Raw genomic sequence first — 13,233 nt, forward strand, 5'->3', positions numbered from 1 at the left:
CGAAATCTTGCAGGGGGTGGTGCTTCCAATTTCTGTTCTGAATGGCCTGGTTTGATTTTTACCCAAGTCACCTGTTCCTGAGAGCCTTTCACCCTCATCCACCAGCAAGAAACATTCTCTCCATCCACCTTTTTCTTCTCAAGGTCCTACAAAGCTTGCTCTAATCATCTTTTGCCCTCCCAAATTCCAAGGAATCCAGGCCTACTTAATGTAATTCTCCATTGAGAAGCTAACTCCTAGTGTCCCAATGCTATCTGGGCTGTTGGTACTGCACTCTCTGCAAGGGTGAACTCTCCAAATGGGGTTTGCTCAAGATCAATGAAGGACGTTTTTAGCTCGGATCATTACTCACGTACCGGATATCCCACAAGTCCTGGCTCCCCTATTGGTCCCATCAAACCAGGAGGCCCCTGTATAGATAGAAATAATTACTCTGCAGGAATAAAGACTTTGCACAATAGAAATCATTACTTCCAAATCGGTGCAATGTGATGGCATTCAGTGTAACAGTGCTTAAACATCAATTCTAATCATTCCCACCACCACACGCATAATCACCAGAACTTCACTAAATAATGAAAATCAAGAGGAAACTGTTCTGGTTTAGAAATAATGTGAAAACATTAACTATTAAATGTTATACTTTATTGAGCTCCCAGTGGGGGAAAATAGCTCGACAATAAGTCAATGCAGCCCGACAGTTTAGTAAAATCTTAGTTTATGAGGCTTTCCAAATTCTGCATCCAAATCCAGGCTAATTATGTGAAAAATGTATTCACACCATCTTTATAATCTGGAATGTCTTGACTGAATGGTTAAAAGCATGAACTTAAGTTGTTCCAATCAAATTCTTCAAAAGATGTTGGGTACAGCCAATACCAATGATGAAATATCATATAGACTGTGAGAGACATTAAAGCAATAATTGATGTATACAATGTGCTGCTGGCTGGGCCCAGTATTTATTGCCCGTCCCTAGTTGCCCCTTGAGAAGGTGGTTGTGAGCTGCCTTCTTGAACCACTGCAGTCCACCTACTGTGGGTAGACCCACAATGCCCTTAGGGAGGGAATTCCAGGATTTTGACCCAGCGACATTGAAGGAACAGCGATATATTTCCAAGTCAGGATGGTCTGAGAGCTCCAAGGGAGTATTTGGAGGATGAAATGCTGTATTCACATGTTGGCTTATTATAGACAACTCCTTACCCTGTTCCCCCAGCCCCTCTGTGACCTCCCATTGAAACTGTAGCTGCGCTCATCAGGCTGATACTGGAGCAGGAGGCAGGGCCGTGCTTTTGGCGGTGTTATAGCTTGGGTGAGAAATTAAAACCAACCCCAGCCTGCCCTCGCAATTAGATGGAACAAGCCCTATAGGATCTCCCCTGTGACCTAGACAACACTGACCCCACAGGATCTCCCCTGGGCCCTGTACAACACTGACCCCACAGGATCTCCCCTGGGCCCTGTACAACACTGACCCCTCAGTAACTGAAGCCAGCTAAGATCTGGTCTTTCACATGAAAGTTTTCTGTGGAATCTTCCTGAGCTACCCATTGAGTATTGAGTTACTACCATGCAGCAGTGACTGCACTTCCATAGCACCTTGTGGAGCACAGTGTGTTTTGGGACATCCTAATGTTGTCAGAGCCACTCTATAAACAGCTTGAACATTCAGATTACAGGTTACAGTCCAACAGGTTTATTTGGAATCATAAGCTTTCAGAGCTCTGCTCCTTCGTCAGGTAAAGTGTTGATGACTGATGAAGGGACAGCGCTCTGAAAGCTTTTGTGATTCCAAATAAACCTGTTGGGCTATAAGCTGGTGTGTGACTTCTGACCTTGTCCACCCCAGTCCAACACCAGCCCCTCCACATCATGCTGTAAATTACCATTGATCCTCGAGAGCCCCTCACTCCTTTGGGCCCTGCCTCTCCTCGTGGTCCTTGTTCACCTCGATCTCCCTGTTCCCCAGGAGGTGCCCGGTGTCCCTTCTCCCCCTTGAAAACAAAGTGCAGAACGATGCATTCTTAGTTTTCCAATCACTTTATATTCATGACAGACATAGACAATAAACAAGGAAATCGGTGAGGGGTGATAAGTTAGTTTGCATTGGTATGGAGACTGGCCTGGTGATTGACAGTGAGGAGGAAGGTGTTGGGTACAGGAAGATATGGATGGGTTGGTAAGGTGGGCAACTCAGTGGCAGGTGGGGTTTAACCCAAATAAATGTGAGGGGATGTACTTTGGAAGAAGGAACAAGATAAGGGAGTACTCAATGGATGACAAGACACTCGGAAGCTCAGAGGGACAGAGAGATCTTGGGGAGCTTGTTCACAGATCCCTGAAGCTGGAAGGACAGGTTAATGAGATGATTAAGAAGGCATATGGTACACTTGCCTTTATGGCATAGATGATAAGAGCAGGGAGGTTGTGGTCAACTTGTACAGGGACCTCAGAGGTTTACAAAATTATGAAGGGCATGGATAGGTTAAATAGGCAAAGTCTTTTCCCTGGGGTCAGGGAGTTCAGAACTAGAGGGCATAGGTTTAGGGTGAGAGGGGAAAGATATAAAAGAGACCTAAGGGGCAACGTTTTCATGCAGAGGGTGGTACGTATATGGAATGAGCTGCCAGAGGATGTGGTGGAGGCTGGTACAATTGCAACATTTAAGATGCATTTGGATGGGTATATGAATAGGAAGGGTTTGGAGGGATCTGGGCCGGGTGCTGGCAGGTGGGACTAGATTGGGTTGGGGGACCAAAGTGTCTGTTTTCATGCTGTACATCTCTATAACTATATGACTCTATGACTTTAGTGAGGCCACAGCTGGAGTACTGTGTGCACCTCTGGTCCCCACACCCTAGGAAGGATGGGATTGCACTGGAGATTCCTTCACCAGGATGTTCCTCCAGCAACAAGGTACCTCTGAGGCTGCAAATCACCCCCGACTGGGGCATTAATGAGCGTACTTTTCCTGCCCACTTCATTAGGCTAGCAATCTGATTCCTGATCCCGATTGAAACTTTCCTGGCAGCGGGAATGTCACAGGGATCAGTGCTGGGGCCACTGTTGTTTGTGATATACATAAATGATCTGGAAGAGGGCACTGTTGGTATGATCAGCAAGTTTGCAGATGACACAAAGATTGGTGGAATAGCAGAAACCATAAGGGACTGTCAGAGAATACAGGAGGATATAGATAGACTGGAGAGTTGGGCGGAAAGGTGGCAAATGGATTTCAATCCAGACAAATGTGAGGTGATGCATTTAGGCAAGTCTAATTCTAAAGTGAATTATACAATGAATGAAAGAGCCTTGGGAAAAGTTGCTGGGCAGAGAGATCTGGGAGTGCAGGTCCATTGTACCCTGAAGGTAGCTGCACAGGTGGATAGAGTGGTCAAGAAGTATAGTATACTTGCCTTCATTGGACGGGGTATTGAGTATAAGAGCTGGCAAGTCATGTTAAAATTGTACAAGACGTTGGTTCGTCCGCATTTGGAATATTGTGTACAGTTCTGGTTGCCATATTACCCAAAGGATGTGGACACTTTGGAGAGGGTGCAGAGAAGGTTTACGAGGATGTTGCCTGATATGGAAGGTGCTAGCTATAAAGAGAGGTTGAGTAGGTTAGGTTTATTTTTATTAGGAAAAAGGAGATTGAGGGGGAACCTGAATGAGGTTTACAAAACCATGAAGGGTATAGACAGGGTGGATACAGACAAGCTTTTTCTCAAGGTCAGGGATTCCATAACGAGAGGTCACTCTTTCAAGGTGAGAAGTGGAAAGTTTAAGGGGGAAACACGTGGTAAGTACTTCACACAGAGGGTGGTGGGCATTTGGAACGCGTTGCCAGCAGAGGTGGTAGAGGCAGGCATGGTAGATTCATTTAAGATGCGTCTGGACAGATGTATGAGTAGGTGGGGAGCAGAGGGATACAGATACTTAGGAATTGACTGACAAGTTTAGACAGTAGATTTGGATCGGCTCAGGTTGGAGGTCCGAAGGGCCTGTTCCTGAGTTGTAAATTTTCTTTGTTCTTTGTCCTTTGAGCAATCAAACCCAGCAATTATAACCTCTCTGCTCCCAACCTCGAGGCCTGAGTCAGGCCACTGATTTCAGACTTTGTCGATAAAACTAAATGACCTGAATGTTTCGACAATTCCCCGACATAAAAATGTGATGAAACCTTTTTCCCTGAGCGCCCTCGCTGTCCTGGTTTTCCCCGTTTCCCTTCAGGTCCCTGTGGAGACAAAAACAAAACCGTTTGGGTTGAGGAGGTGTGAAACGTATGAAAACCCCTACCTGGTAGCAATTCATGGCCCATTCATTTCACCATCTTCATTCCTGATGTTCCAGTAGCTCACCGTATATGCCCTCTTCACCCGTAAGTATTTAAGGGGCTGGGTGCTTTCTGACCTTCAGTTACTGCTCTGAGACCACAGAAGGGAGGCAGACTGACTTGTGACAGTGATGTCGGAAGCACATGGGACTGGGGGCAGGGGACTGATACAGACCGGCATCCAGCAAGCATAGGACAGGAAGAAATGGGTCTTTTTCCAAGGCACATTCAGTGGCTATTTGGGGAGCTCAGGCATCAGTGCTTGGACCTCAATGTTCACATGAGATAGTGATGATGTAGATGGGGGAAGTAAATGCAATCTCTCCAGGTTGGCAGATGACATAAGTTGGAAGGGAGGGTGAGTGGAGAGGCGGATAGAGAGATGTTTCAGTGTGATTTTCATAAGTTGAGTGAGTGGGCAAAAGCACGGCAGATGAGGAATGCTGTGAATGAATGTGAGGTTATCCACGTTGTTGGCGAAAACAGGAAGCGGATTATGATCTGATTGGTGATAGGCTGGAAAGGGGCAGGTGTAACAAACCTGGGGGAGGGGGGGTCCCTGAACACCCGTTGCTGAAAATAAACACGCAGGGGCAGCGGGTGGTGAGGAAGGCACAGGACAAAGAACATTCCAGCACAGGCACAGGCCCTTCGGCCCTCCAAGCCTACACCAATCCAGATCTTCAATCTAAACCTGCCACCTATTTTCTAAGGATCTGTATCCCTTCGCTCCCTGCCCATTCATGTATCTGTCTAGATACATCTTAAATCACGCTATCGTTCCCGCCTCTACCACCTCAGCTGGCAACATGTTCCAGGCCCTCTCCACCCTCTGCATAAAGAATTTTCCTCCATACCTCCCCTAAACCTTTCCCCTGTCACTTTGAACTCGTAACCCCTAGTAATTGAGTCCCCCACTCTGGGAAAAAGCTTGTTGCCATCCACCCTGTCTACACCTCTCACGATTTTGTAGACCTCAGTCAGGTCCCACCTCAACCTCCATCTTTCTAATGAAAATAATCCTAATCTACTCAACCTCTCCTTATAGTTAGCGCCCTCCATACCAGGCAACATCCTGGTGAACCTCCTCTGCCACCTCTCCAAAGCACCCACACCTTTTATGTAATGTGGCGACCAGAACTGTACACAGTATTCCAAAAATTGCTGAACCAAAGTCCTATACAACTGTAACATGACCTGCCAACTCTTGAACTCAATACCCCATCTGATGCCGTATACCTTCTTAACCGCTCTACTGACCTGTGTTGCCACCTTCATTGAACAATGGACCTGAACACCCAGATCTCTCTGTACATCAATTTTCCCCAGGACTTTTCCATTTACTATATAGTTCACTCTTGAATTGGATCTTCTAAAATGTGTCAGCTTGTATTTGCCTGGATTGAACTCCATCTGCCATTTCTCTGCCCAACTCTCCAATCTATCTATATTCTGCTGTATTCTCTGATATTCCCATTCACTTTCTGCTACTCCATCAATCTTAGTGTTATCTGCAAACCTGCTAATCAGACCACCTATACCTTCCTGTAAATCATTTATGTATATTACGAACAACAGTGGTTCCCAGCACAGATTCCTGTGGGACACCACTGGTCACAGGCCTCCATTTTGAGAAACTCCCTTCCACTACTACCCTCTGTCTCCTGTTGCCCAGCCAGTTCTCTATCCATCCAGCTAGCACACCCTGGACCCCATGTGACTTCACTTTCTCTATCAGCCTACCATGGGGAATCTTATCACCGCCTTACTGAAGTCCATGTATATCACATCTACAGCCTTTCCCTCAATCAACCAACTTTGTCATTTCCTCAAATAATTCTATTCGGTTTTTGAGACATGAACTTCCCTGCATAAAACCACGTTGCTTATCACTGATAAGCCCATTTTCTTCCAAATGGGAATAGGTTCTATCCCTTAAAATCTTCACCAGCAGCTTGTGAATAGCGTGTTGACCTTCACAGTGAGAGGATTTGAGTACCAGGAGCAGGCATCTCTATCTTGCTGCAATTACACAGGGCCTCGGTGAGACCACACCTGGAGTATTGTGTTCAGTTTTGATCTCTTTACCTGAGAAAAAATGTTCTGGGTAAGGAGGGACGGCAACAAATGTTTACTAGACTGATTCCTGAGATGGCTGCACTGGATGGATGAAGAGGGACTGGATTAGTTAGGACTATATTCACTGGAGTTTAGAAGAAATAGGGGTGTTGGGTCTCACAGTTAATGGTCACGAACCAACTTAAAAAAAAACAAGCAAATATTTAGTTCTTGGTTGAATCACATGAGTAGCAGCATGGTGTTTAACAATGAAAGTTAAATGGTTTCCTTTGTTTGAGCTGAAAATGTGTTGCTGGAAAAGCGCAGCAGGTCAGGTAGCATCCAAGGAACAGGAAATTCTATGTTTCGAGCATAAGCCCTCCATCAGGAATCTTCATCAGGCTTATGCCCGAAAAGTCAAATTTCCTGTTCCTTGGATGCTGCCTGACCTGCTGTGCTTTTCCAGCAACACATTTTCAGCTCTGATCTCCAGCATCTGCAGACCTCACTTTTTCCTTTGTTTGAGACCTATTTGTGAATTATGTAATCGATATCCAGACTTTGCTGAAGCTGTTTATCTTGCGCTCATCATGACAAATGCAAGAATACTAAATTTCCAAAGGATCACAACAATTTATACTGCAGGGGAAAAAAAGCACTGGCTCCAAAAATGTGTTGAAGGAATGTTGGTGTTGTTGCTCATCCCATATTGCCCTTGAGGAGGCGGGAGTGAGCTGCCTTCTCAAACTCCTGCAGTACTTGGGGTGTAGGGACACACTGAGTGCTGCTAGGAAAGGACTTACAGGGATAGGGTCATCGAGATGTATGGCACGGAAACAGACCCTTTGGTCCAATTCGTCCATGCTGTTCAGATATCCTAAATTAATGTTGTCCCATTTGCCAGCACCCGGCCCATATCCCTCTAAACCTTTCCTATTCACATACCCATTCAGATGTCTTTTAAATGTTGCAATTGTACCAGCCTCCACCACTTCCTCTGGCAGCTTGTTCCATACACGTACCACCCTCTGCGTGAAAAAGTTGCCCCTTAGGCTCTTTTAAATCTTTCCCCTCTCACCCTAAACCTACGCCCTCTAGTTCTAACATAAACCTCTATAAGGTCACCCCTCAGTCAGGAGTCTGACCTGATGACACTGACAGATTGACAATACAGCTCCAGGTCAGGATGGCGTGACACAACGTTACCCTGATTGGCCGAGGTGTTGCCTTGCAGAAAGCAGTGGGAACCTTTGATTCATTTCTGCTCACTAGAAATGACATACATTCACCTCTGCAAACAAAAGGGATAGGGTCAAGCCTTTCTGGAATTATTGAGGGGCTTACACATAGGAGACAGAGAGGGAACATTGAATCTTGCAGCACACAAACAGGCCATTCGTTCCATTATCAGTGAAACAGTTGAATAGTCTCCTGCTCTTTCCTCTACCTCTGTGAGCTTTGCTTCCAATTTCTTGGTAGTTGATTCTTACCCCCTGCCTTTAGTTCCCCATTGGTTTCTCTGTAGCAAGAGCTTGTTCAAAAAGAGGCAATCTGCCCACCAAGAGAAAGAGCTGCCGTGAGTTCAGTGAGAGATATTTTCCAGGTTCTGGACTTACCGGCATTCCATTAATTCCAGAGGCTCCAACTGGACCAGCAACTCCTCGAGCTCCAGTGTCCCCCTTCTCCCCCATCTCCCCCTTCGGACCTGGATTACCCAGTTCACCCTGCAATGAGAGCAAACACCAATCATCATTAGCATTCGTAATCATTACCACCGGTCGAAGAGTATGATGCTGGAAACACACTGATGAAGGGCTCATGCCCGGAATGTCGATTCTCCTGCTCCTCGGATGCTGCCTGACCTGCTGAACTTTTCCAGCACCACTCTCACGACTCTGATCTCCAGCAAATGCAGTCCCTACATTCTCCTAATCATTATCATGAGTTTGATTAATCGTGATGGTATCTACTAATCAAACTTGAGGAATCATTAAGATCGGCAATCATTGCCATTAATTTGATTAATCATTACCATTACCAGTCAAACTCAAGCCATTATTGAACAGTTCCATAAATGTTTTCGGGTGGTGAGATCATTCAGTCAGTTTCTTGCACAAAGGAGACAGAGAGGGAACATTGATCCTTGTAGCTCACAAACAGGCCATTTGTTCCATTGTCACTGAAACAACAGCTCAGTTAGTCACTTGCTCTTTCCTCTGTCTCTGCGAATGCTTCCTTTGTAACCATTGATCTAACTCCCCTTTGAAAATTATTATCAGAGACAAAAACAGAAATTGCTGGAAAAGCTCAGCAGGTCTGGCAGCATCTGTGGAGAGAAATCAGAGTTAACGTTTCGAGTCGAGTGACCCTTCCTCAGTTCTTCTTAGAACTTCTTCCACTGCTCTTCCTGGTCATAACTTGTTGTTTAAAATAAATTTCCATTTGTAATTCCTATTTGCTTGGTGTTTTTAGGCAGTCATGTTAGTCTGGGTCCCTCTATTACCTTCCTGACTCTGGAAGCACTGCAGTCATACAGTATTACAGTACAGAAAGAGGCCCTTTGGTCTATTGCCTCCATGTTGGTCAACAAGTGGCAATCAGCTTTCCTCCATTTTCTCACACTTGACCCAGAACCACATACTTCACGGTACTTTAAGTCGGAGAAAGTGGTGACTGCAGCTGCTGGAGATCAGAGTCGAGAATGTGGTGTCGGAAAAGCACAGCCGATCAGGCAGCATCCGAGGAGCAGGAGAGTCGATGTTTCGAGTATAGGCCTGATAATTCCTGATGAAGGGCTTATGCCCGAAAGGTCGACTCTCCTGCTCCTCAGATGCTGCCTGACCGATGGTGCTTCAAGTCGTCTCAATACTTCTTAAACGCTGTGATGGTTTCTGCATCTCCCATCCTTTCAAAGACAGAAGTCACACAACACCAGGTTACAGTCCAACAGGTGTATTGGAAATCACAAACTTTCAAATAAACCTGCTGGACTATAACCTTGTGCTGTGTGACTTCTGATCTCGTCCACCCCAGTCCAACATCGGCCCCGCTACACAAGTGAGTTTCCCATAGCCACTACCCTCTGGGTGAAAATAATATTCCGTAATCTCATCTAAACCACTTCCTCTGAACTAAAATCTATGCTCTCAGTTCCAAACTCCTTTACAAGGAGGTAAAATAAGGGGAGTGGTATTAACACTGGACTGTTAATCCGGAGACCCAGACAATGTTCCAGGGATCCGGATTCGAATCCTGTCATGGCAGATGGGGGAAAGAGTATTCAGCAAAATCTGGAAGGACGAGTCTAATGATGACCACGAACACATTGCCAATTGTTAGGGAAAGCCCATCTGATTCACTCATGTCCTCCAAGGAAGGAATCTACCATCCTTACCCGGTCTAGCCTACACCTAACTCCAGACTCACAGCAATGTGCGGTTGACTCTTAATTACCCTCTGGGCTTGACAAATGATGCCCTCTCCTGTGCATGAATAATAAAGATAAATGTTTCTCCCTATCTCTGCCTCGAAAGCTGTGTGCCCCTCAACCAGAGTTCCCTCAGCCTTCCCTGTTCTAGAGAAAACAACAGTAGTTTCCCAGGTCTCTCACCTGAGCTACATCACCCCAGCCTGGGCAATCTCCTGGCTTTGGATCGAACAGCACCATTTTTAACCACCTTCCCTAAAGAGTCCACTCAAACAAGGTTACGAGTTAGCCTTTTCTCACTGCATGATGCTAGATTTAAAGTGACCTGTTCCCTGTTGGTTCCTCAGCCCACTGCTCTGGAAAGCAATCTTATTGCACATTCCAAAAATTCTTCCCCCACAGCCTGGTGCTCATTAGTTCTATCCAGACTGTCTGCAGATTGAAGTAAGTGATGAGTACTGCATTCCCTTTGCTACCGACACCTTCACTTTACAGTTTTAGACATTGCCCTATACTGATTGGCAGCCATCCAATGCTTACTATCCCTTGCTTTTTCTTAGCTTCATGCAAACAGATAGGATATTCATTGTCTAGCACACAATGAGTTGTTGCAATCTGAAATGGCATGTGTATGTGCACATGCCAATGTGAGACTGTGCATGCCTGTACGGGTGTTTGTGTTTATCTGTGTGAGGCTGTGTGCGTATGTGGGGACTGGGTGCTTGTGGGGATTGTGTGTGAGAGAGAGTGTGTGTCTCTGTGTGTGGACTGTATGAGTGTGTGTGCGTGAGAGACAGAGACAGAGAGAGTGTGAGTGACTAGAAAGAGAGAGAGAGAGAGAGAGTGAGTGTGAGTGAGTGAGTGAGGATGGATGTGTATGAAGGAAGATTCAATAATAATGTCTGAAAGGGAATTTAATAAATACTTGCAAAGGAAAACAATTTTTACTGATGATGCAGAAACAACTAAACAGACTAACAGGATAAGCTCACCAAAGTGTGCACAGCCACAATGCGCAAAAGCCTCTTATTCTGTGGTGACTGATCCTAGCATTTTCAGATTAAGCTGCTTTATTTTGATCCCAGTAATATTCTACTGTTGGGATGTGGGAGACCCCGGCAAGAACAGCCTTCATTACTAGTGAGCTTATTAAACCCCAGGCTCCTGTTTGAAACAAAGTGTCTTGCCAAGCCACTGAAAGGACAATCACACATTTGCAAACAGATGAAATGTGGGCCAAACAGCAGAGTTCCTTTCGTAAAAGGCAGAAACAATGGATTTTACGATACTTTGAAGTTTCATGATCACTACTCGTAATGCTTTCACTTATCTAGATTTATGTAGTTAAAGAAATTTTAATTCTCTTGAATTTAAATAAACTCTCCCTATCAATGAGATGATTAATGTTATTGTTTGGTCAGTATGATTATTGAATCATTCTAAGACTTATTTACAGATATATGCAGGAGTCGCCCACTTGCCCCATAAATCTGTTTCACCATTCAATAAGATCCCTCCACATTTCCACTGCCCCCCAATAACTTTTCTTATCATGAATATTCATATGCCTGTCTTAACGCAAGGATTTTGTTCTACTACCCTTTGAGGAAGACATATGCCACTCTGTGAGAAATATTTTTAAAGATTTACTCATGGATTACGGGCATTGCTGGCTGGGCAAGCATTTATTGGCTGTCCCTAATTGCCCAGAGGATAGTTAACAGTCAACCACATTGCCATGGGTCTGGAGTCACATGCAGGCCAGATTTAAGATGGAGGTAGATAGTTCCTTGTTTGCCAAGGGGATCAAGGTTTATACAGAGAGAACGGGAGAATGGGGTTGAGAAATCGATCAGCTATGATTGAATGGTGGACGAGCAGGAGGCTGGAAGAACACAGCAAGCCAGGCAGCATCACAAGGTGGAAGAGTCAACGTTTCGGATGTAACCTTTCTTCAGGACTGCAGGTGGAGGTAAGGGGAACTGTAGTTAAAAGAGGGGGGGGGTGGGGGAAGGTTTTGGGTGGGGGGGGGTTGTGTGGCATGGTGTGGTAAGGATAGGTGAACACAGGTAGAATAAAGACCAAAGAACATTCCAGCACAGGAACAGGCCCTTCGGCCCTCCAAACCTGTGCTGATCCAGATCCTCTATCTAAACCTGTCACCTATTTTCTAAGGATCTGTATCCCTCTGCTCCCTGCCCATTCATGGATCTGTCTAGATACATCTTAAATTATGCTATCATTCCCACCTCTACCACCTCAGCTGGCAACATGTTCCAGGCCCCCACCACCCTCTGCATAAAGAATTTTCCACCATACCTCCCCTAAACCTTTCTCCTGTCACTTTGAACTTGTAACCCCTAGTAATTGAGATCCTCACTCAGGGGAAAAGGCTTCTTGCTATCCACCCTGTCTATACCTCTCATGATTTTGTAGACCTCAATCAGGTCCCCCCTCAACCTCCATCTTTCTAATGAAAATAATCCTAATCTACTCAACCTCTCTTCATAGCTAGCATCCTCCATACTAGGCAACATCCTGGTGAACCTCCTCTGCACCCTCTCCAAAGCATCCACATTCGTTTGGTAATGTGGCAACCAGAACTGTACACCGTATGGCAAATGTGGCCGAACCAAAGTCCCACACAACTATAACACGACCTGCCAACACTTGTACTCAAGACCCCATCCGATGAAGGAAAGCATGCCGTATGCCTTCTTGACCACTCTATTGACGTATGTTGCCATCTTCAGGGAACAGTGGACCCTGAACACCCAGATCTCTCTGTACATCAATTTTCCCCAGGGCTTTTCCATTTACTGTAGCGTTTGTTCTTGAATTGGATCTTCCAAAATGTACCTCCTTGCATTTGCCAGGATTGAACTCCATCTGCCATATCTCTGCCCAATCTCCAGTCTATCTATATACTGCTATATTCTCTGATATTCCCCTTCACTATCTGTTACTCCACCAATTTTACTGTTATCTGCAATCCTACTAATCAGACCACCTACACCTTCCTGCAAATCATTTATGTATATCACAAACAACAGTGGCCCCAGCACTGATCCCTGTGGAACACCACTGGTCACCTTTCTCCATTTCGAGAAACTCTCTTCAACTACTACGCTCTGTCTCCTAATGCCCAACCAGTTCTCTGTCCATCTAGATAGCACACCCTGGACCCCATGTGACTTCACTTTCTCCATCAGCTTACCAGGGGGAACCTTATCAAACGCCTTACTGAAATCCATGTATATCACATCTACAGCCTTTCCCTCATCAATCAACTTTGTCACCTCCTCAAAAAATTCCATAAAGTTGGTAAAATATGACCTTCCCTGCACAAAATCATGCTGCCTATTACTGATAAGCCCATTTTCTTCCAAATGGGAATAGTTGCTATCCC

The 13,233-nt window shown here is 45.3% G+C and overlaps 1 protein-coding gene across 1 annotated transcript in view; it reads right to left on the bottom strand.

Annotated features, from left to right (window-relative positions):
* The window catches only part of LOC132819201 (collagen alpha-1(XXIV) chain), a 429,304-nt gene that overhangs the window by 69,966 nt on the left and 346,105 nt on the right, over positions 1 to 13,233 (bottom strand). Inside the window, exons 37-40 of the mRNA XM_060830653.1 lie at positions 8,014 to 8,121; positions 4,187 to 4,240; positions 1,890 to 1,997; positions 357 to 410 (exon numbers count right to left, since the gene is read on the bottom strand). Coding sequence (XP_060686636.1) covers positions 357 to 410; positions 1,890 to 1,997; positions 4,187 to 4,240; positions 8,014 to 8,121 — 324 coding nt within the window. The remainder of the gene's footprint in view (positions 1 to 356; positions 411 to 1,889; positions 1,998 to 4,186; positions 4,241 to 8,013; positions 8,122 to 13,233) is intronic.

This window comes from Hemiscyllium ocellatum, chromosome 9, assembly GCF_020745735.1.
Source record: "Hemiscyllium ocellatum isolate sHemOce1 chromosome 9, sHemOce1.pat.X.cur, whole genome shotgun sequence".
In the NCBI taxonomy this organism is placed as follows: Eukaryota; Metazoa; Chordata; class Chondrichthyes; order Orectolobiformes; family Hemiscylliidae; genus Hemiscyllium; species Hemiscyllium ocellatum.